This window comes from Leptodactylus fuscus, chromosome 10, assembly GCF_031893055.1.
Source record: "Leptodactylus fuscus isolate aLepFus1 chromosome 10, aLepFus1.hap2, whole genome shotgun sequence".
Classification (NCBI taxonomy): Eukaryota; Metazoa; Chordata; class Amphibia; order Anura; family Leptodactylidae; genus Leptodactylus; species Leptodactylus fuscus.
In genome coordinates, this window is record NC_134274.1 from 89,098,913 (window position 1) to 89,125,329 (window position 26,417).

General features: G+C 47.4%; 1 protein-coding gene across 1 annotated transcript in view; it reads right to left on the bottom strand.

The window, feature by feature from the left end:
• Positions 1 to 694: 694 nt before the first annotated feature.
• Positions 695 to 26,417, bottom strand: part of ZDHHC5 (zDHHC palmitoyltransferase 5) — a 46,576-nt gene continuing 20,853 nt past the window's right edge. The window contains exons 2-12 of the mRNA XM_075258334.1: positions 25,956 to 26,407; positions 19,342 to 19,463; positions 19,004 to 19,161; positions 18,658 to 18,830; positions 17,523 to 17,625; positions 17,345 to 17,436; positions 11,584 to 11,716; positions 11,284 to 11,407; positions 6,296 to 6,375; positions 1,630 to 2,060; positions 695 to 1,441 (exon numbers count right to left, since the gene is read on the bottom strand). Of these exons, the coding sequence (XP_075114435.1) occupies positions 1,303 to 1,441; positions 1,630 to 2,060; positions 6,296 to 6,375; positions 11,284 to 11,407; positions 11,584 to 11,716; positions 17,345 to 17,436; positions 17,523 to 17,625; positions 18,658 to 18,830; positions 19,004 to 19,161; positions 19,342 to 19,463; positions 25,956 to 26,059 (1,659 nt within the window). The 5' untranslated portion in view covers positions 26,060 to 26,407 and the 3' untranslated portion in view covers positions 695 to 1,302. The remainder of the gene's footprint in view (positions 1,442 to 1,629; positions 2,061 to 6,295; positions 6,376 to 11,283; positions 11,408 to 11,583; positions 11,717 to 17,344; positions 17,437 to 17,522; positions 17,626 to 18,657; positions 18,831 to 19,003; positions 19,162 to 19,341; positions 19,464 to 25,955; positions 26,408 to 26,417) is intronic.

The window sequence follows — 26,417 nt, forward strand, 5'->3', positions numbered from 1 at the left end:
CTGACACCAGTAATGCACCATCGCACCCATCCTACGTGTCACTAACACCAGTAATGCACCATCACACCCATCATACAGGTCACTAACACCAGTAATGCACCATCGCACCCATCCTACGTGTCACTAACACCGGTAATGCACCATCGCACCCATCATATAGGTCACTGACACCAGTAATGCACCATCGCACCCATCCTACGTGTCACTAACACCAGTAATGCACCATCTCACCCATCATACAGGTCGCTAACACCGGTAATGCACCATCGCACCCATCGTACGTGTCACTAACACCGGTAATGCACCATCGCACCCATCATATAGGTCACTGACACCAGTAATGCACCATCGCACCCATCCTACGTGTCACTAACACCAGTAATGCACCATCTCACCCATCATACAGGTCGCTAACACCGGTAACGCACCATCGCACCCATCATACAGGTCGCTAACACCGGTAATGCACCATCGCACCCATCGTACGTGTCACTAACACCAGTGATGCACCATCGCACCCATCCTACGTGTCACTAACACCAGTAATGCACCATCGCACCCATCATACAGGTCACTAACACCAGTAATGCACCATCGCACCCATCATACAGGTCACTAACACCAGTAATGCACCATCGCACCCATCATACAGGTCACTAACACCAGTAATGCACCATCGCACCCATCATACGTCTCGACAATTTGGTCTTCATTTTATTTATTTTTAAATGAAATCATAAAAATGAAGGCACCTCCTCCCTGACTCCCCGGGGTGTGGAGGCGGGGGGGGGTACTTATTGCCTGCTCCCCAGCTGTAGTTAGAAACTTGTGCAGATCACGTCCCTTCTCACATACAGGAAAATAAAAAAATATAAAATATTAAAAAAACAAATGCACCCCAACTTCCACGCCTAAGAAAGAGAAGGACTCCTGACCTGAAAGCAATCACCAGGTGTAACCGAAAGCGAGGACCCTCCAGAGGACCCTCCGGGCGGCCGCAGAAGACTCAAGATGAAGAAGACGGAGGAAGGAATAACCGTTTTATCGATAAAAGAAGGTGGAGCTCAGTAAAAATGTATAATGTGTCAGAGCGCCCCCTTCTGCTGCCCCCCGGAATCTCACAAAAGTCAAGGGGGAGGTTTTTTTTGTTTTTTCTCAAAAGTTTAAAGAAACAAAACCCCAGAAGCGACTCCACGGGAGGAGGAGGGGCACACAGAGGGGTCCGGCGTTGGCCACTGTGGATTCTCACACTCATGACTTGGGTCACTCTGACCGTCTGTGTGTCCGGAAGTTCTCGTCTCCTCATACGGATATCTCGTATGTGGTGCCCCCCACCCCCGACACAGTCTTTACACCTCCTGGGCGGGAGGGGCTCGTCGGAGGGGAGACCGTAGCTTGGCCGTTGCTGCGAGAGTGCGCCGACTTCACGGGAGACTCATCTCTGCGGAGGGAAGAAAACGGTCAAAAACATCACAAAAACGGGAGACGATAACACAGAGGGCGAGAGGCGGCCGGGGCCGAGGAGACGGGACCGTATAGATGTAGGTTATAGGAAAATAATACCGCCCCTCCCCCCATGATTTATTCTTACACCCCCAGAAGACGTCTCCACAGACCCCGAGCACTTACTTTAATGTCAACAATGGCAGCGCCGCGGCGTCTGTGTCCACTGCACGATGGTGGCTGATTCGTGGCTTGCCATAGCGAGGGGCGATGGGAGGAGGACAGGCGGGTCGGAGGCGCTCCCGAGCGGAGACGTACGGTGAGGAGTATCCGGCGGTCTCGGGCTCGGTCTCATCGGAGGGGCTGAGGAGACTCTGGTAGGACAGGCTGCCGTTCTGGGTCTGGTTGAGGCTCTTGTAGGAGGTGGACGTCGTCCCTTCTGACGGCAGAGAGGGGAGCGGCGCGGAGGTGCCCGTGGCCGAGCGCAGACTGGAGGAGCGGGCGGGCGGGGCGTGGCAGGAGTCTGGCTCTAGGCTGGGCTCCGAGCGAGAACTTGGGGGGCGAGACAGGTCAGAGTTTGGCATTGGGGAGTCCTGAAGGCTGTCTACACGAGGAAGCTGAAACACAAGAGAGAGGTGAGGAACATCGAGATGTATATGTCCGCCATCTATACGGGGAACTGCGGCGCCTATATATAGAGAGACACCGCCTATACACAGAGAGACTCCGCCTATACACAGAGAGACTCCGCCTATACACAGAGACTCCGCCTATACAGAGAGAGACTCCGCCTATACACAGAGAGAGACTCCGCCTATACACAGAGAGAGACTCCGCCTATACACAGAGAGAGACTCCGCCTATACACAGAGAGAGACTCCGCCTATACACAGAGAGACTCCGCCTATACACAGAGAGAGACTCCGCCTATACACAGAGAGAGACTCCGCCTATACACAGAGAGACTCCGCCTATACACAGAGACTCCGCCTATACACAGAGAGACTCCGCCTATACACAGAGAGAGACTCCGCCTATACACAGAGAGAGACTCCGCCTATACACAGAGAGACTCCGCCTATACACAGAGAGAGACTCCGCCTATACACAGAGAGAGACTCCGCCTATACACAGAGAGAGACTCCGCCTATACACAGAGAGAGACTCCGCCTATACACAGAGAGAGACTCCGCCTATACACAGAGACTCCGCCTATACACAGAGAGACTCCGCCTATACACAGAGAGAGACTCCGCCTATACACAGAGAGAGACTCCGCCTATACACAGAGAGACTCCGCCTATACACAGAGAGAGACTCCGCCTATACACAGAGAGAGACTCCGCCTATACACAGAGAGAGACTCCGCCTATACACAGAGAGAGACTCCGCCTATACACAGAGAGACTCCGCCTATACACAGAGAGACTCCGCCTATACACAGAGAGACTCCGCCTATACACAGAGAGACTCCGCCTATACACAGAGAGACTCCGCCTATATACAGAGAGACTCCGCCTATATACAGAGAGACTCCGCCTATATACAGAGAGACTCCGCCTATATACAGAGAGACTCCGCCTATATACAGAGAGAGACTCCGCCTATATACAGAGAGACTCCGCCTATATACAGAGAGACTCCGCCTATATACAGAGAGACTCCGCCTATATACAGAGAGACTCCGCCTATATACAGAGAGACTCCGCCTATATACAGAGAGACTCCTGAAGGCTGTCTACACGAGGAAGCTGAAACACAAGAGAGGTGAGGAACATCGAGATGTATATGTCCGCCATCTATACGGGGAACTGCGGCGCCTATATATAGAGAGACTCCGCCTATACACAGAGAGAGACTCCGCCTATACACAGAGAGAGACTCCGCCTATACACAGAGAGACTCCGCCTATACACAGAGAGACTCCGCCTATACACAGAGAGAGACTCCGCCTATACACAGAGAGAGACTCCGCCTATACACAGAGAGAGACTCCGCCTATACACAGAGAGAGACTCCGCCTATACACAGAGAGAGACTCCGCCTATACACAGAGAGAGACTCCGCCTATACACAGAGAGAGACTCCGCCTATACACAGAGAGACTCCGCCTATACACAGAGAGACTCCGCCTATACACAGAGAGACTCCGCCTATATACAGAGAGAGACTCCGCCTATATACAGAGAGACTCCGCCTATATACAGAGAGACTCCGCCTATATACAGAGAGACTCCGCCTATATACAGAGAGACTCCGCCTATATACAGAGAGACTCCGCCTATATACAGAGAGACTCCGCCTATATACAGAGAGAGACTCCGCCTATATACAGAGAGACTCCGCCTATATACAGAGAGACTCCGCCTATATACAGAGAGACTCCGCCTATATACAGAGAGACTCCGCCTATATACAGAGAGACTCCGCCTATATACAGAGAGACTCCTGAAGGCTGTCTACACGAGGAAGCTGAAACACAAGAGAGGTGAGGAACATCGAGATGTATATGTCCGCCATCTATACGGGGAACTGCGGCGCCTATACACAGAGAGAGACTCCGCCTATACACAGAGAGAGACTCCGCCTATACACAGAGAGAGACTCCGCCTATACACAGAGAGAGACTCCGCCTATACACAGAGAGAGACTCCGCCTATACACAGAGAGAGACTCCGCCTATACACAGAGAGAGACTCCGCCTATACACAGAGAGAGACTCCGCCTATACACAGAGAGAGACTCCGCCTATACACAGAGAGAGACTCCGCCTATACACAGAGAGAGACTCCGCCTATACACAGAGAGAGACTCCGCCTATACACAGAGAGAGACTCCGCCTATACACAGAGAGAGACTCCGCCTATACACAGAGAGAGACTCCGCCTATACACAGAGAGAGACTCCGCCTATACACAGAGAGAGACTCCGCCTATACACAGAGAGAGACTCCGCCTATACACAGAGAGAGACTCCGCCTATACACAGAGAGAGACTCCGCCTATACACAGAGAGAGACTCCGCCTATACACAGAGAGAGACTCCGCCTATACACAGAGAGAGACTCCGCCTATACACAGAGAGAGACTCCGCCTATACACAGAGAGAGACTCCGCCTATACACACAGAGAGACTCCGCCTATACACACAGAGAGACTCCGCCTATACACACAGAGAGACTCCGCCTATACACACAGAGAGACTCCGCCTATACACAGAGAGACTCCGCCTATACACAGAGAGACTCCGCCTATATACAGAGAGACTCCGCCTATATACAGAGAGACTCCGCCTATATACAGAGAGACTCCGCCTATATACAGAGAGACTCCGCCTATATACAGAGAGACTCCGCCTATATACAGAGAGACTCCTGAAGGCTGTCTACACGAGGAAGCTGAAACACAAGAGAGAGGTGAGGAACATCGAGATGTATATGTCCGCCATCTATACGGGGAACTGCGGCGCCTATATATAGAGAGACTCCGCCTATACACAGAGAGAGACTCCGCCTATACACAGAGAGAGACTCCGCCTATACACAGAGAGAGACTCCGCCTATACACAGAGAGAGACTCCGCCTATACACAGAGAGAGACTCCGCCTATACACAGAGAGAGACTCCGCCTATACACAGAGAGAGACTCCGCCTATACACAGAGAGAGACTCCGCCTATACACAGAGAGAGACTCCGCCTATACACAGAGAGAGACTCCGCCTATACACAGAGAGAGACTCCGCCTATACACAGAGAGAGACTCCGCCTATACACAGAGAGAGACTCCGCCTATACACAGAGAGAGACTCCGCCTATACACAGAGAGAGACTCCGCCTATACACAGAGAGAGACTCCGCCTATACACAGAGAGAGACTCCGCCTATACACAGAGAGAGACTCCGCCTATACACAGAGAGACTCCGCCTATACACAGAGAGAGACTCCGCCTATACACAGAGAGACTCCGCCTATACACAGAGAGACTCCGCCTATACACAGAGAGACTCCGCCTATACACAGAGAGACTCCGCCTATATACAGAGAGACTCCGCCTATATACAGAGAGACTCCGCCTATATACAGAGAGACTCCGCCTATATACAGAGAGACTCCGCCTATATACAGAGAGACTCCGCCTATATACAGAGAGACTCCGCCTATATACAGAGAGACTCCGCCTATATACAGAGAGACTCCGCCTATATACAGAGAGACTCCGCCTATATACAGAGAGACTCCTGAAGGCTGTCTACACGAGGAAGCTGAAACACAAGAGAGAGGTGAGGAACATCGAGATGTATATGTCCGCCATCTATACGGGGAACCGCAGCGCATGTCAGACCTCTGCCAGAGATGGCGCTTATATAGAGAGACACCAGCTATATACAGAGAGACTCCGCCTACATACAGAGAGACTCCGCCTATATATAGAGAGACACCGCCTACATACAGAGAGACTCCGCCTATATACAGAGAGACGCCACTTATATACAGAGAGACTCCGCCTATACACAGAGAGACTCCGCCTATACACAGAGAGACGCCACTTATATACAGAGAGATACCGCCTATATACAGAGCTTCGTTAAATGGGGCGGGGCTTCTCTTGCCTGCTCTCCATTATAGGCTGAAAGAGTAGCACAAGCCCCGCCCCTCCTCCTTAAAGGGGTTGTATAATATTAGAGAAGCCCTGACCATGCTGCAATACCACACACAACCAGTGGACAGGAGGGGCGCTGTTTTATAACTTTGTACAATTCTTAACATAAAATAATCTACGTACGGCCACGCCCAGTATATAATAATATAATATGTCCCATCGAGAACAGAACACACGGATAGGTCGGCTTACCTTTGTGCCGGGGGCGGCTCCGCCACTGCCACTGCTGAAGCCCGGGCGAAATCTGTACATGGTCGGAGTCGGGGGGCTCTCTGTGTGCAACGGGGAAAGGGCTGGTTATACAAGATGTCACATGACATGCAAAACACAAGACTATCTGTGTACTCTGCAGCGCCACCACTGGAGGAATGAAGCATTACACAGACATCAATAGGCTGCCTGTGTGATAGCGGGACGTGCCGAGTCCTCCGCAGCTAGAGGTAGGAATGTGGACCCCCTGTGACTCAGGACCACAATGTAACGCGCTTCATGTAAAAACATGACTGTTCTTGGCTGGAAAACCTCTCTAAAGTTCCTGCCACTAGGTGTCTCCCTCCTCCCTGCTACTAGGGCAAGTCTGTCCTTAGAAACCTACAAGCTCCAGACAGAAATAGTGTGTGTGTGTGTGTGGTGGGGGGGTCTCTCTTTACACCCCCTACATCTCTCTACACCATGTTCCCTCCCCATGCAGTGTACAGAGAGGAACCTGCAGCATCTCTGAGAGAGTCCATGGACTCCTGACTAGCTGCTTGTGCTATTGCTGGTGGGATGTTAGTCACAGACAGGACGCAGCTTTCCTGATTCTGCTCAGATTTCTCTTTTTGTGTGTCAGGGATCTGTTTAGCTGCATCATAACCTGGATTGGCGCCGCTGAGCACAGTACGGCTGACCAGTGTATGGCGCTGCTGAGCACAGTATGGCTGACCAGTATATGGCACTGCTGAGCACAGTATGGCTGACCAGTAGATGGCGCTGCTGAGCACAGTACGGCTGACCAGTAGATGGCGCTGCTGAGCACAGTATGGCTGACCAGTGTATGGCACTGCTGAGCACAGTATGGCTGACCAGTAGATGGCGCTGCTGAGCACAGTACGGCTGACCAGTGTATGGCGCTGCTGAGCACAGTATGGCTGACCAGTGTATGGCGCTGCTGAGCACAGTACGGCTGACCAGTGTATGACGCCGCTGAGCACAGTATGGCTGACCAGTGTATGGCGCTGCTGAGCACAGTATGGCTGACCAGTGTATGGCGCTGCTGAGCACAGTATGGCTGACCAGTGTATGGCGCTGCTGAGCACAGTATGGCTGACCAGTGTATGGCGCCGCTGAGCACAGTATGGCTGACCAGTGTATGGCGCCGCTGAGCACAGTATGGCTGACCAGTGTATGGCGCCGCTGAGCACAGTATGGCTGACCAGTAGATGGCGCTGCTGAGCACAGTACGGCTGACCAGTGTATGGCGCCGCTGAGCACAGTACGGCTGAACAGTGTATGGCGCTGCTGAGCACAGTACGGCTGACCAGTGTATGGCGCCGCTGAGCACAGTATGGCTGACCAGTAGATGGCACTGCTGAGCACAGTATGGCTGACCAGTGTATGGCGCTGCTGAGCACAGTACGGCTGACCAGTGTATGGCGCCGCTGAGCACAGTACGGCTGACCAGTGTATGGCGCTGCTGAGCACAGTACGGCTGACCAGTAGATGGCGCTGCTGAGCACAGTATGGCTGACCAGTGTATGGCGCTGCTGAGCACAGTATGGCTGACCAGTGTATGGCACTGCTGAGCACAGTATGGCTGACCAGTGTATGGCGCTGCTGAGCACAGTATGGCTGACCAGTAGATGGCGCTGCTGAGCACAGTATGGCTGACCAGTGTATGGCGCTGCTGAGCACAGTATGGCTGACCAGTGTATGGCGCTGCTGAGCACAGTACGGCTGACCAGTGTATGGCGCTGCTGAGCACAGTATGGCTGACCAGTGTATGGCGCTGCTGAGCACAGTATGGCTGACCAGTGTATGGCGCTGCTGAGCACAGTATGGCTGACCAGTGTATGGCGCTGCTGAGCACAGTACGGCTGACCAGTGTATGGCGCTGCTGAGCACAGTATGGCTGACCAGTGTATGGCGCTGCTGAGCACAGTATGGCTGACCAGTAGATGGCGCTGCTGAGCACAGTACGGCTGACCAGTGTATGGCGCTGCTGAGCACAGTACGGCTGACCAGTAGATGGCGCTGCTGAGCACAGTACGGCTGACCAGTGTATGGCGCTGCTGAGCACAGTACGGCTGACCAGTGTATGGCGCTGCTGAGCACAGTATGGCTGACCAGTAGATGGCGCTGCTGAGCACAGTACGGCTGACCAGTAGATGGCGCCGCTGAGCACAGTACGGCTGACCAGTGTATGGCGCCGCTGAGCACAGTACGGCTGACCAGTGTATGGCGCTGCTGAGCACAGTACGGCTGACCAGTGTATGGCGCTGCTGAGCACAGTATGGCTGACCAGTGTATAGCGCTGCTGAGCACAGTATGGCTGACCAGTGTATGGCGCCGCTGAGCACAGTACGGCTGACCAGTGTATGGCGCCGCTGAGCACAGTATGGCTGACCAGTGTATGGCGCTGCTGAGCACAGTACGGCTGACCAGTGTATGACGCCGCTGAGCACAGTACGGCTGACCAGTGTATGGCGCTGCTGAGCACAGTACGGCTGACCAGTGTATGGCGCTGCTGAGCACAGTATGGCTGACCAGTGTATAGCGCTGCTGAGCACAGTACGGCTGACCAGTGTATGGCGCCGCTGAGCACAGTATGGCTGACCAGTGTATGGCGCTGCTGAGCACAGTATGGCTGACCAGTGTATGGCGCCGCTGAGCACAGTATGGCTGACCAGTAGATGGCGCTGCTGCGCACAGTATGGCTGACCAGTGTATGGTGCTGCTGAGCACAGTATGGCTGACCAGTAGATGGCGCCGCTGAGCACAGTACGGCTGACCAGTAGATGGCGCTGCTGAGCACAGTATGGCTGACCAGTGTATGGCGCTGCTGAGCACAGTATGGCTGACCAGTAGATGGCGCTGCTGCGCACAGTACGGCTGACCAGTAGATGGCGCCGCTGAGCACAGTACGGCTGACCAGTGTATGGCGCCGCTGAGCACAGTACGGCTGACCAGTGTATGACGCCGCTGAGCACAGTATGGCTGACCAGTGTATGGCGCTGCTGAGCACAGTATGGCTGACCAGTGTATGGCGCTGCTGAGCACAGTATGGCTGACCAGTGTATGGCGCTGCTGAGCACAGTATGGCTGACCAGTGTATGGCGCCGCTGAGCACAGTATGGCTGACCAGTGTATGGCGCTGCTGAGCACAGTATGGCTGACCAGTGTATGGCGCCGCTGAGCACAGTATGGCTGACCAGTAGATGGCGCTGCTGAGCACAGTACGGCTGACCAGTGTATGGCGCTGCTGAGCACAGTACGGCTGACCAGTGTATGGCGCTGCTGAGCACAGTATGGCTGACCAGTATATGGCGCTGCTGAGCACAGTACGGCTGACCAGTATATGGCGCTGCTGAGCACAGTACGGCTGAACAGTGTATGGCGCTGCTGAGCACAGTACGGCTGACCAGTGTATGGCGCCGCTGAGCACAGTATGGCTGACCAGTGTATGGCGCTGCTGAGCACAGTATGGCTGACCAGTAGATGGCGCTGCTGAGCACAGTATGGCTGACCAGTGTATGGCACTGCTGAGCACAGTATGGCTGACCAGTGTATGGCGCTGCTGAGCACAGTATGGCTGACCAGTAGATGGCGCTGCTGAGCACAGTACGGCTGACCAGTGTATGGCGCCGCTGAGCACAGTATGGCTGACCAGTGTATGGCGCTGCTGAGCACAGTATGGCTGACCAGTGTATGGCGCCGCTGAGCACAGTATGGCTGACCAGTAGATGGCGCTGCTGCGCACAGTATGGCTGACCAGTGTATGGTGCTGCTGAGCACAGTATGGCTGACCAGTAGATGGCGCCGCTGAGCACAGTACGGCTGACCAGTAGATGGCGCTGCTGAGCACAGTATGGCTGACCAGTGTATGGCGCTGCTGAGCACAGTATGGCTGACCAGTAGATGGCGCTGCTGCGCACAGTACGGCTGACCAGTAGATGGCGCCGCTGAGCACAGTACGGCTGACCAGTGTATGGCGCCGCTGAGCACAGTACGGCTGACCAGTGTATGACGCCGCTGAGCACAGTATGGCTGACCAGTGTATGGCGCTGCTGAGCACAGTATGGCTGACCAGTGTATGGCGCTGCTGAGCACAGTATGGCTGACCAGTGTATGGCGCTGCTGAGCACAGTATGGCTGACCAGTGTATGGCGCCGCTGAGCACAGTATGGCTGACCAGTAGATGGCGCTGCTGAGCACAGTACGGCTGACCAGTGTATGGCGCTGCTGAGCACAGTACGGCTGACCAGTGTATGGCGCTGCTGAGCACAGTATGGCTGACCAGTATATGGCGCTGCTGAGCACAGTACGGCTGACCAGTATATGGCGCTGCTGAGCACAGTACGGCTGAACAGTGTATGGCGCTGCTGAGCACAGTACGGCTGACCAGTGTATGGCGCCGCTGAGCACAGTATGGCTGACCAGTGTATGGCGCTGCTGAGCACAGTATGGCTGACCAGTAGATGGCGCTGCTGAGCACAGTATGGCTGACCAGTGTATGGCACTGCTGAGCACAGTATGGCTGACCAGTGTATGGCGCTGCTGAGCACAGTATGGCTGACCAGTAGATGGCGCTGCTGAGCACAGTACGGCTGACCAGTGTATGGCGCCGCTGAGCACAGTACGGCTGACCAGTGTATGGCGCTGCTGAGCACAGTACGGCTGACCAGTAGATGGCGCCGCTGCGCACAGTATGGCTGACCAGTATATGGCGCTGCTGAGCACAGTATGGCTGACCAGTAGATGGCGCCGCTGCGCACAGTATGGCTGACCAGTAGATGGCGCTGCTGCGCACAGTATGGCTGACCAGTGTATGGCGCTGCTGAGCACAGTATGGCTGACCAGTAGATGGCGCCGCTGAGCACAGTATGGCTGACCAGTAGATGGCGCTGCTGCGCACAGTATGGCTGACCAGTAGATGGCGCTGCTGCGCACAGTATGGCTGACCAGTAGATGGCGCCGCTCACCTTCTCTTTCCCCCAGGCTTAGCTGGCCTCTCAGTCCTGTGTAGCGACTCAGGTCAGGTTTCGGGGGAGGGGGAGGTTCTGCGTCCGCGGACTGAGATTCTGTCAATTCCAGACTGCTTCGAGACTGTGCGGGGGAACAACAGGGGGGAAGTTACACAAGCTTTATTAATGGACGGCTCTCAGTGACGGGGGAGCTGCAGACACAGCTCTCCTGCCCTGGTATATGTCACTGGATACCCCAATAACTCCTGTACCAGTATCTGCGGTGTACCATCCCCCCCCCCCCCCCCGCCCTCCTACCTGGTAGTGCTGCAGGGGGCTCTGTATACCGTTATCCAGGATCTTAAGGCCAATCTGAGACTCCGACACCTCAGGCCGTAAAAATGGCGGAGTGATCGAGAGGACCGACTGGTTAGGACTGCGCTTTATATATCTGCAAGAGAACACAAAGGCGTATTATAGACAGGTGTGATATATACTGAGGATATAGTGTGTGTATACCACTGACTATATACAATGATAACATACAGGTGTATTACAGTCAGGTGTGATATATACTGAGGATATAGTGTGTGTATACCACTGACTATATACAATGATAACATACAGGTGTATTATAGACAGGTGTGATATATACTGAGGATATAGAGTGTATATATACCACTGACTATATACAATGATAACATACAGGTGTATTATAGACAGGTGTGATATATACTGAGGATATAGAGTGTATATACCACTGACTATATACAATGATAACATACAGGTGTATTATAGACAGGTGTGATATATACTGAGGATATAGAGTGTATATATACCACTGACTATATACAATGATAACATACAGGTGTATTATAGACAGGTGTGATATATACTGAGGATATAGAGTGTATATACCACTGACTATATACAATGATAACATACAGGTGTATTATAGACAGGTGTGATATATACTGAGGATATAGAGTGTATATATACCACTGACTATATACAATGATAACATACAGGTGTATTATAGACAGGTGTGATATATACTGAGGATATAGAGTGTATATACCACTGACTATATACAATGATAACATACAGGTGTATTATAGACAGGTGTGATATATACTGAGGATATAGTGTGTGTGTATATACCACTGACTATATACAATGATAACATACAGGTGTATTATAGACAGGTGTGATATATACTGAGGATATAGAGTGTATATATACCACTGACTATATACAATGATAACATACAGGTGTATTATAGACAGGTGTGATATATACTGAGGATATAGTGTGTGTATATACCACTGACTATATACAATGATAACATACAGGTGTATTATAGACAGGTGTGATATATACTGAGGATATAGAGTGTATATATACCACTGACTATATACAATGATAACATACAGGTGTATTATAGACAGGTGTGATATATACTGAGGATATAGAGTGTATATACCACTGACTATATACAATGATAACATACAGGTGTATTATAGACAGGTGTGATATATACTGAGGATATAGAGTGTATATATACCACTGACTATATACAATGATAACATACAGGTGTATTATAGACAGGTGTGATATATACTGAGGATATAGAGTGTATATACCACTGACTATATACAATGATAACATACAGGTGTATTATAGACAGGTGTGATATATACTGAGGATATAGAGTGTATATATACCACTGACTATATACAATGATAACATACAGGTGTATTATAGACAGGTGTGATATATACTGAGGATATAGAGTGTATATACCACTGACTATATACAATGATAACATACAGGTGTATTATAGACAGGTGTGATATATACTGAGGATATAGTGTGTGTATACCACTGACTATATACAATGATAACATACAGGTGTATTATAGACAGGTGTGATATATACTGAGGATATAGAGTGTATATACCACTGACTATATACAATGATAACATACAGGTGTATTATAGACAGGTGTGATATATACTGAGGATATAGTGTGTGTATACCACTGACTATATACAATGATAACATATAGGTGTATTATAGACAGGTGTGATATATACTGAGGATATAGAGTGTATATATACCACTGACTATATACAATGATAACATACAGGTGTATTATAGACAGGTGTGATATATACTGAGGATATAGTGTGTATACCACCGACTATATACAATGATAACATACAGGTGTATTATATACAGTCAGGTGTGATATATACTGAGGATATAGTGTGTGTATACCACTGACTATATACAATGATAACATACAGGTGTATTACAGTCAGGTGTGATATATACTGAGGATATAGAGTGTGTATACCACTGACTATATACAATGATAACATACAGGTGTATTATAGACAGGTGTGATATATACTGAGGATATAGAGTGTATATATACCACTGACTATATACAATGATAACATACAGGTGTATTATAGACAGGTGTGATATATACTGAGGATATAGAGTGTATATACCACTGACTATATACAATGATAACATACAGGTGTATTATAGACAGGTGTGATATATACTGAGGATATAGAGTGTATATATACCACTGACTATATACAATGATAACATACAGGTGTATTATAGACAGGTGTGATATATACTGAGGATATAGAGTGTATATACCACTGACTATATACAATGATAACATACAGGTGTATTATAGACAGGTGTGATATATACTGAGGATATAGAGTGTATATATACCACTGACTATATACAATGATAACATACAGGTGTATTATAGACAGGTGTGATATATACTGAGGATATAGAGTGTATATACCACTGACTATATACAATGATAACATACAGGTGTATTATAGACAGGTGTGATATATACTGAGGATATAGTGTGTGTGTATATACCACTGACTATATACAATGATAACATACAGGTGTATTATAGACAGGTGTGATATATACTGAGGATATAGAGTGTATATATACCACTGACTATATACAATGATAACATACAGGTGTATTATAGACAGGTGTGATATATACTGAGGATATAGTGTGTGTATATACCACTGACTATATACAATGATAACATACAGGTGTATTATAGACAGGTGTGATATATACTGAGGATATAGAGTGTATATATACCACTGACTATATACAATGATAACATACAGGTGTATTATAGACAGGTGTGATATATACTGAGGATATAGAGTGTATATACCACTGACTATATACAATGATAACATACAGGTGTATTATAGACAGGTGTGATATATACTGAGGATATAGAGTGTATATATACCACTGACTATATACAATGATAACATACAGGTGTATTATAGACAGGTGTGATATATACTGAGGATATAGAGTGTATATACCACTGACTATATACAATGATAACATACAGGTGTATTATAGACAGGTGTGATATATACTGAGGATATAGAGTGTATATATACCACTGACTATATACAATGATAACATACAGGTGTATTATAGACAGGTGTGATATATACTGAGGATATAGAGTGTATATACCACTGACTATATACAATGATAACATACAGGTGTATTATAGACAGGTGTGATATATACTGAGGATATAGTGTGTGTATACCACTGACTATATACAATGATAACATACAGGTGTATTATAGACAGGTGTGATATATACTGAGGATATAGAGTGTATATACCACTGACTATATACAATGATAACATACAGGTGTATTATAGACAGGTGTGATATATACTGAGGATATAGTGTGTGTATACCACTGACTATATACAATGATAACATATAGGTGTATTATAGACAGGTGTGATATATACTGAGGATATAGAGTGTATATATACCACTGACTATATACAATGATAACATACAGGTGTATTATAGACAGGTGTGATATATACTGAGGATATAGTGTGTATACCACCGACTATATACAATGATAACATACAGGTGTATTATATACAGTCAGGTGTGATATATACTGAGGATATAGAGTGTGTATACCACTGACTATATACAATGATAACATACAGGTGTATTATAGACAGGTGTGATATATACTGAGGATATAGAGTGTGTATATACCACTGACTATATACAATGATAACATACAGGTGTATTATAGACAGGTGTGATATATACTGAGGATATAGAGTGTATATATACCACTGACTATATACAATGATAACATACAGGTGTATTATAGACAGGTGTGATATATACTGAGGATATAGAGTGTATATATACCACTGACTATATACAATGATAACATACAGGTGTATTATAGACAGGTGTGATATATACTGAGGATATAGAGTGTATATATACCACTGACTATATACAATGATAACATACAGGTGTATTATAGACAGGTGTGATATATACTGAGGATATAGAGTGTATATATACCACTGACTATATACAATGATAACATACAGGTGTATTATAGACAGGTGTGATATATACTGAGGATATAGTGTGTGTGTATATACCACTGACTATATACAATGATAACATACAGGCGTATTATAGACAGGTGTGATATATACTGAGGATATAGTGTGTGTATACCACTGACTATATACAATGATAACATACAGGTGTATTATAGACAGGTGTGATATATACTGAGGATATAGTGTGTATATACCACTGACTATATACAATGATAACATACAGGTGTATTATAGACAGGTGTGATATATACTGAGGATATAGTGTGTATATATACCACTGACTATATACAAGGATAACATACAGGTGTATTATAGACAGGTGTGATATATACTGAGGATATAGTGTGTGTATATACCACTGACTATATACAATGATAACATACAGGCGTATTATAGACAGGTGTGATATATACTGAGGATATAGTGTGTGTATACCACTGACTATATACAATGATAACATACAGGTGTATTATAGACAGGTGTGATATATACTGAGGATATAGAGTGTGTATATACCACTGACTATATACAATGATAACATACAGGTGTATTATAGACAGGTGTGATATATACTGAGGATATAGTGTGTGTGTATATACCACTGACTATATACAATGATAACATACAGGTGTATTATAGACAGGTGTGATATATACTGAGGATATAGAGTGTATATACCACTGACTATATACAATGATAACATACAGGTGTATTATAGACAGGTGTGATATATACTGAGGATATAGTGTGTGTATACCACTGACTATATACAATGATAACATACAGGCGTATTATAGACAGGTGTGATATATACTGAGGATATAGTGTGTATATACCACTGACTATATACAATGATAACATACAGGTGTATTATAGACAGGTGTGATATATACTGAGGATATAGTGTGTGTATATACCACTGACTATATACAATGATAACATACAGGTGTATTATAGACAGGTGTGATATATACTGAGGATATAGAGTGTATATACCACTGACTATATACAATGATAACATACAGGTGTATTATAGACAGGTGTGATATATACTGAGGATATAGAGTGTATATATACCACTGACTATATACAATGATAACATACAGGTGTATTATAGACAGGTGTGATATATACTGAGGATATAGAGTGTATATACCACTGACTATATACAATGATAACATACAGGTGTATTATAGACAGGTGTGATATATACTGAGGATATAGAGTGTATATATACCACTGACTATATACAAGGATAACATACAGGTGTATTATAGACAGGTGTGATATATACTGAGGATATAGAGTGTATATACCACTGACTATATACAATGATAACATACAGGTGTATTATAGACAGGTGTGATATATACTGAGGATATAGAGTGTATATACCACTGACTATATACAATGATAACATACAGGTGTATTATAGACAGTCAGGTGTGATATATACAGCAGATATAGTGTGTGTATACCACTGACTATATACAATGATAACATACAGGTGTATTATAGACAGTCAGGTGTGATATATACAGCAGATATAGTGTGTGTATATAGGGACCAGGACCTCATCCCTACCTGGGTGGAGGGGAGCTACATAGGACGTGGCTCACGTTTCGACAACATCCATTACTAAAAGGGTTAACTCCTCCTCGGAACTTTCCGGTGACCTGTAAGACATTAAAAAAATATAGAAATGAAAGATCCGGCCCGAGGACAACATGGGGACATGAAGGGACACGAGAGGAGCCCTGACCTGCTCATTGGTGGTGCGGCCGCGCGAAACCAGGACAATATGGAATCCTGTGAGACCGGCCACGGGGAAGAAGAAGAGACCGGCAACGCACATCACCGAAATACTGAGAACCAGGAGTCAAGAGAATACAGCCGGCAGCACTGAGGAAGAAAGGGGGCGCTAGAGGGATACAGACAGTAGGGACTGGAGGGGATAAGTCCGGTACAGTAGGGACTGGAGGGGATAAGTCCGGTACAGTAGGGACTGGAGGGGATAAGTCCGGTACAGTAGGGACTGGAGGGGATAAGTCCGGTACAGTAGGGAGTGGAGGGGATGAGCCCGGTACAGTAGGGACTGGAGGGGATGAGCCCGGTACAGTAGGGACTGGAGGGGATAAGTCCGGTACAGTAGGGAGCGGAGGGGATGAGTCCGGTACAGTAGGGACTGGAGGGGGTGAGTCCGGTACAGTAGGGAGTGGAGGGGATGAGCCCGGTACAGTAGGGACTGGAGGGGATAAGTCCGGTACAGTAGGGAGCGGAGGGGATGAGTCCGGTACAGTAGGGACTGGAGGGGATGAGTCCGGTACAGTAGGGAGTGGAGGGGATAAGTCCGGTACAGTAGGGAGTGGAGGGGATAAGTCCGGTACAGTAGGGAGTGGAGGGGATAAGTCCGGTACAGTAGGGAGTGGAGGGGATGAGTCCGGTACAGTAGGGAGTGGAGGGGATAAGTCCGGTACAGTAGGGAGTGGAGGGGATGAGCCCGGTACAGTAGGGAGTGGAGGGGATAAGTCCGGCACAGTAGGGAGCGGAGGGGATAAGTCCGGGACAGTAGGGAGTGGAGGGGATAAGTCCGGCACAGTAGGGAGTGGAGGGGATAAGTCCGGCACAGTAGGGAGTGGAGGGGATAAGTCCGGGACAGTAGGGAGTGGAGGGGATGAGCCCGGTACAGTAGGGAGTGGAGGGGATAAGTCCGGGACAGTAGGGACTGGAGAGGATAAGTCCGGCACAGTAGGGACTGGAGGGGATGAGTCCGGGACAGTAGGGACTGGAGGGGATGAGTCTGGGACAGTAGGGACACACTGTATGGTGAGATATTAATACCCCACCCCCATGGCCCCCCCCTCCCCCCCAGCGGAGGTCTCAGGACAGAAGGATACGTAACGGCCGCTGGGATGTCTCGGAGCTGGTCGGGGTGTCCTAGTGTGTAGAAAAGGCCACAGATGAAGACGCTCATTATGTGCAACGTCAGGGACACCAAGAAGAGGAAGAAGTAGCGGTAGTTGCGACGTCCGATGCAGTTATTGACCCAGGGACAATGGTGGTCAAACTCCTGCAAAGAGAATATAAGAGACATCAGGGGCGATACCCAAAAGACTCTGCCAGAGACCAAAATGGCCGCGTCCTGCTCCTGACTGTCTCCGGGAGACCATCAGCTGCCATGTGTATACTAGGTATATAGAGGTATACAGGACAACCGCCATACACTGTGCAGATACAACTCACCTCCACACAGTTGTCACACACACTGCAGTGTGAACAGCGCGGCGGCCTGTAGAAGCGACACGTTGAGCACCACTTCATGCGGACCTGCACTCCTCTCACCTCCACCGTCTTGTATAAGGGAGCTCGGAAATCATCTTCCTTATCCTCATCCTCCTCCGCTGTGGAGAAACAAGCCGTGAATAAAACAATGACGTCCTGCCTGCCTGTGGCCACCACCGGGGGGAGCTCAGGAGCTTACTGCAGACTGTAGTGTCATTGAGAGCAATGGATGATCTGTCTGCAGCCGGCTCCCCCTAGTGGCGGATTGTATCATCTACGTCTATGAAGGAAGTTCTTACCTCGTGGGAAGATTCCGGGATCCATAAAAGTGGCCATGCTGAAATTGGCCAAAACAAAGAGGAACATGACGGCATTATAAGCGGGAAGTGCAGGGGACACCTCCACGTTCAGCCAGGGGCATCTAACAAGGCAAGGAGGAGACAAATCAACACCGAGAGCCTAATAAGAGACCCCCACAGCAGAGGGCGCCCTCACCACACCCCATCACATCTTGTGGGTGAGCCATGTGACCAAGTATATGGGCCCTCACCAGGACATGCTAGGAGAACAGAGCTGCAGGGTTTACAATGGTGCCCCGCCCTGCGAGTCATGTGTCAGCCCGTGACGGCTGCGGAGCAGCACAACAGACATGACGGGCAGTGACACACACCAAGCCCATAAAACTGGAGGAACCGTGGGCAGCGGGAGAAGAGTCACAGGAAGCCGGAGGGATAAAAGGGAGAAGAGACAGAGGATCCTGAAGCTGCATCGCCCTCCTCCATACTGTGACTGTTAGAGCTGCTCCTCCTCCCCTCTCACAGCATGCAGTCTCACATACACACAGGATCTGCAGCTTCCTCTCTGCATATACAGTTAGGGCCAGAAATATTTGGACAGTGACACAATTTTGGCGAGTTGGGCTCTGCATGCCACCACATTGGTTTTGCAATGAAACCTCTACAACAGAATTCAAGTGCAGATTGTAACGTTTAATTTGAAGGGTTGAACAAAAATCTCTGATAGAAAATGTAGGAATTGTAGACATTTCTTTACAAACACTCCACATTTTAGGAGCTCAAAAGTAATTGGACAAATAAACATAACCCAAAGCAAATATTTTTATTTTCAATATTTTGTTGCGAATCCTTTGGAGGCAATCACTGCCTTAAGTCTGGAACCCATGGACATCACCAAACGCTGGGTTTCCTCCTTCTTAATGCTTTGCCAGGCCTTTACAGCCGCAGCCTTCAGCTCTTGCTTGTTTGTGGGTCTTTCCGCCTTAAGTCTGGATTTGAGCAAGTGAAATGCATGCTCAATTGGGGTAAGATCTGGTGAGTGACTTGGCCATTGCAGAATGTTCCACTTTTTTGCACTCATGAACTCCTGGGTAGCTTTGGCTGTATGCTTGGGGTCATTGTCCATCTGTACTATGAAGCGCCGTCCCATCAACTTGGCAGCATTTGGCTGAATCTGGGCTGAAAGTATATCCCGGTACACTTCAGAATTCATCCGGCTACTCTTGTCTGCTGTTATGTCATCAATAAACACAAGTGACCCAGTGCCGCCATTGAAAGCCATGCATGCCCATGCCATCACGTTGCCTCCACCATGTTTTACAGAGGATGTGGTGTGCCTTGGATCATGTGCCGTTCCCTTTCTTCTCCAAACTTTTTTCTTCCCATCATTCTGGTACAGGTTGATCTTTGTCTCATCTGTTCATAGAATACTTTTCCAGAACTGAGCTGGCTTCTTGAGGTGTTTTTCAGCAAATGTAACTCTGGCCTGTCTATTTTTGGAATTGATGAATGGTTTGCATCTAGATGTGAACCCTTTGTATTTACTTTCATGGAGTCTTCTCTTTACTGGTGACTTAGAGGCAGATACACCTACTTCACTGAGAGTCTTCTGGACTTCAGTTGATGTTGTGAACGGGTTCTTCTTGACCAAAGAAAGTATGCGGCGATCATCCACCACTGTTGTTATCCGTGGATGCCCAGGCCTTTTTGAGTTCCCAAGCTCACCAGTCAATTCCTTTTTTCTTAGAATGTAGCCGGCTGTTGATTTTGCTACTCCAAGCATGTCTGCGATCTCTCTGATGGATTTTTTCTTTTTTTTCAGCCTCAGGATGTTCTGCTTCACCTCAATTGAGAGTTCCTTTGACCGCATGTTGTCTGGTCACAGCAACAGCTTCCAAATGCAAAACCACACACCTGGGATCAACCCCAGACCTTTTAACTACTTCATTGATTACAGGTTTACGAGGGAGACGCCTTCAGAGTTAATTGCAGCCCTTAGAGTCCATTGTCCAATTACTTTTGGTCCCTTGAAAAAGAGGAGGCTATGCATTACAGAGCTATGATTCCTAAACCCTTTCTCCAATTTGGATGTGGAAACTCTCATATTGCAGCTGGGAGTGTGCACTTTCAGCCCATATGATATATATATATATATATATATATATATATATATATATATATATATATATATATATATATATATATATATATATATAATTGTATTTCTGAACATGTTTTAGTAAACAGCTAAAATAACAAAACTTGTGTCCCTGTCCAAATATTTCTGGCCCTAACTGTATGTATATATATATATATATATATATATATATATACACACACACACACACACACACATACTGTGCACTAGTTACTACTTGCTCACACACATTGGGGATTATATAATACTCGTTACTCCCTACTATTCGGTATCTAATCACTTCCCTGCTCCTCTGCGTCGCCTTGTGTTGTCCCCTTGGGTTACACATTTATTACATGACTTACAGATTTCTTGCTCCTGTTCCATCACTTCACATATTTGGCATTGTAGTAACCTTTTTTGCACATATTTTGTATTTTTCACATATTTACTACATTACATTTTACATACCGTATATTTCACAAATGCGAAAGAAAAGAAAAAAGTCTCGATCTCACCATATGAGTATGCTCCAAGATAACCCTCCGGGTGCACGGCCTTTAACCTCCGGACTGAATAAGGCAACTCCACAGCTGAATCTTTAACCAAAAATAGTAGGTCCGCACTCCTCGGGTTCCATAAAATATAACTTTTAATAAGCCATTAAAAACTCACACAACATAGAACACTTTGTGAAAAAAGTAGGAAAAAGACACACAGTGCTTAAAACCGCCGACGCGTTTCGAAGCTTTACAGCTCCTTAGTCATGGCATTACTAAACATTTTCGTATACCCTTATATACGTAACATAGCAGCTGGATAATCAGTAAAGTAAACACACCCATGATAGCAGTCACTTTCGCTTCCAACCATTTTCTTAAATTATTAAAACAATCCTTTTCTAGATAGATCTATATGCTACATTCACATTCTATAGTGCCTTTTTTCATTTACTTACATCATTCCTATATTCTCATTCTTTATTTACTTTGATAAGCAGGCTCCTATACCTCGATCGTTCGTCTCTCCGTCCCACGTGACGCTTTACAACCTTATCCTGTTGCATCTCCATATCCAGCCCCTTGGAGCCTTGCTAACCTGCTATTCTCCGGTCCGGTGATTGATGAGGGAATATCCCTTGGAATATTTAGTGAAATAGAGGGAGAATTTTTGCAAAATAAGACGCCTACTACGGCTGTCTTTTATGGGCTCCCAAAGCTTCACAAAAACACATTGCCTTTACCGCTTCGTCCGATTATTTCCAGCAATAATTCTCTCAATGAGAGAATGGGAGCATGGCTGGACAGTACACTCCAACCCTTGGTGGCAAGGACGGCTGGTTATATCAAAGACAGCCGAGAAGTATTAAAATGCTTTGAAGAATTTAAATGGAATGAGAACTATAGCTGGTTGACGTGCGATATAAGTTCTCTCTACCTAAGCATACCACACCCAGATGCATTGAACTCGCTAGCATTTCACCTATATAAATATAGTAGGTTTGTAGCTCCAGTCTGTGAATACATCATTACTGTCACTTCTTACCTCCTTCGTCATAATTTTTTCCTCTTCAACAATAAATACTATCTACAAACATGCGGAGCGCCCATGGGCGCCCCGTTCTCGCCATCTTTGTCTCATTGGGAGGAGAGATATGTGTTGGTTGACAGTAACCCTTTCGTCTCCTCTCTTCTCTGGTATGGGCGCTACATTGATGACCTACTCATTGTGTGGGTCGGAAATGTAGCGCCCATACCAGAGTTCATCCAGTCAAAGTAAATAAATGAGAATGAGAATATAGGAATGATGTAAGTAAATGAAAAAAGGCACTATAGAATGTGAATGTAGCTTATAGATCTATCTAGAAAAGGATTGTTTTAATAATTTAAGAAAATGGTTGGAAGCGAAAGTGACTGCTATCATGGGTGTGTTTACTTTACTGATTATACAGCTGCTATGTTACGTATATAAGGGTATACGAAAATGTTTAGTAATGCCATGACTAAGGAGCTGTAAAGCTTCGAAACGCGTCGGCGGTTTTAAGCACTGTGTGTCTTTTTCCTACTTTTTTCACAAAGTGTTCTATGTTGTGTGAGTTTTTAATGGCTTATTAAAAGTTATATTTTATGGAACCCGAGGAGTGCGGACCTACTATTTTTGGTTAAAGATACATACCGTATATACCTGAGTATAGGCCGACCCAAATATAAGCCGACCACCCCCCCTAATTTTACCACAAAAAAAACTGGAAAACTTGACTCGAGTATAAGCCGAGGGAGGCAAATGTATGACATTCTGTTTGTGCTCGCGTCACTCCTAGCAGGCTTCAGGCCTGTGTGGTAATGTCCCAGATGTCACGTGGTCTGGGGTATTACCATATAGGCCCAAAGCCTGTGCTAGCAGTAATTGCCTTGTCACTTCTAGCACAGGCTTTGGGCCTGTATGACATCAGGCTGTTACTGCTACCATAAGGCTTTGGGCCTGTATAATGCCACAGACGTCTGGGATATGATCATACAGGCCCAAAGCCTTATGGTAGCAGTAACAGCCTGATGTCATACAGGCCCAAAGCCTGTGCTAGAAGTGACAGGCAATTACTGCTAGCACAGGCTTTGGGCCTATATGGTAATATACCAGACCATGTGACATCTGGGACATTACCACACAGGCCTGAAGCCGGCTAGGAGTAACCTCAGATCCCGGAGAGGTGAGTAACACAGATTATTATGTTCCCTCACCTCCCCTGGGGCTCCGATTATTATACTCGGGGGGGGCTGAAAAGACCCTGAGTATAATAATAGCGGCAGTGGGATTGCAGCCCGGGCCTACTCACTGCCGGCCTCCGCGGCCTATAGTATTAGGTGAAGCAGGGGCAGCAGTGAGCAGGCCTGGGGAGGTTGGTAAATACGCCGATACCTGTTGGGGATACTCCAGCAGGTAGCAGTCTATTATAAAACAAACATTAAGTTCTCCTACTTACCGACCTGGCGCTGCTGCTGCTCCTCCTCATCTCCCGCCAGTACGCCGCCTGCGCTGAGACGCAGTAAGACGTCATCAACATACGCCGGGTGCAGGCCTGAGCTAACGTAGCCACGTCACCCGGCATGTGATGTAACTGGGGGAGGGGGCCGGGACTGGAGCGGAGGCCCGCTGCAGATGAGTCAATACGGTAATTGAAAATGTCACATGACTGGTCTGCAGTACAAGACATCTGTGGGCGGCCGCTGGAGCAGCGCTGCTCCTGATAGGTAAGTGGTGAGGCAGCGCGTTCTCCAGATGTTTCTAAGGCAGAGAAGACGCTCTGGAAACATCTTGGGGCGGCCCTGGAGACTGCGCTGCCTCACCGACCACCTATCGCTGCTCCAGCGGCCGCCCACAGATGTCTTTTACTGCGGGCCAGTCATGTGACATTTTCAATTACCATATTGACTCGAGTATAAGCCGAGGTGCACTTCTGCAGCAAAATAACTGTGCTGAAAAACAACTCTGCTCATACTCGAGTATATACGGTATATTCAGGTCGGCTTATACTCGAGTATATACGGTATATTCAGGTCGGCTTATACTCGAGTCAATAAGTTTTCCCAGTTTTTTGTGGTAAAATTAGGGGCCTCAGCTTATATTCGGGTCGGCTTGTACTCGAGTATATACGGTATATTCGGGTCGGCTTATACTCGAGTATATACGGTATATTCAGGTCGGCTTATACTCGAGTATATACAGAATATTTGGGTCGGCTTATACTCGATTATATACGGTATATTCGGGTCGGCTTATACTCGAGTATATACGGTATATTCGGTTCGGGTTATACGCGATTATATATGGTATATCTAAGTCGGCTTATACTCGAGTATATACAGAATATTTGGGTTGGCTTATACTCGATTATATATGGTATATTCAGGTCGGCTTATACTCGAGTATATATGGTATATTCAGGTCGGCTTATACTCGAGTATATACGGTATATCTAAGTCGGCTTATACTCGAGTATATACAGTATTTACATACTTTGTGCTATATATATATATACATATATCTGGCTATATGTTCTGACTGCGTTTGCCATCCCTATAAGCCGCTCTTCATTATTGGGCAGGGTCCTCCCGTCCCCGGCACATAAACAGCGCTCGGCCTCTTTTTTGCGCGTCATGTGACTCGATGATTAAAGGGGGTGACGGGGATGTTTTTTCGCTGTGACGCGGCCAGGCCCTGGTGGATATATCATGAGGTTCAGACTGGTGTAATCTCTTTAGATGGTTTGTATATACGGAGTAATCCCCAAATCTGGGACAGAATTAGAGGGGACAGATGGGGGCGTCAGACAGATGAATAAATGGAAGAGAGTCAGGTAGGAAAACAAAGCATGGATGTAGAAGAGCGGGGCTGGAGGGCGTCAGCAGGCAGGGGGAGCACCGGACGGGGGGTAATAATAAGGAGCGCAGACACGGGGCCGCCACGGCCTCCTCAGACTTACGTGAAAGTGAAGAACAGCGTGGTAGACCCCACTAAGAAGACGGTCGCGGCTGCCACAGGGATGTACTTGCTGGGTTTGAAGGACTTGACAGTTCCTGCAGGCATCGTGAAGATGGGGGGATAGGACTAGGGGGTGCAGCATATCCCCGCACAGCACTACGAGGCAATGGGAGAAATATAGACAGGGGCGGGGGGGGGAGGGGGGGACACTATACAGAGCACAGGTGTCCCCACATGGTCCAGGGGTCGCTAAGAGTGAGAGCCTCCCCTCCTCCAAATCTGCAGAGTGAGGGGAGCATACAATGTCTTGCAGCCCTCGGCCCCCTCCTCTTATTAGTCCGTCTCCCTCCTTGCAGTAATCCCTTGGTAATCCATGTGGCTGATGACACTGGGGGGGGGGGGGGGCGGGGGGTCAGTCTGTGTCCGAGCCGCGCTCCGGGATTAATTCACGACCTGCGGAGAG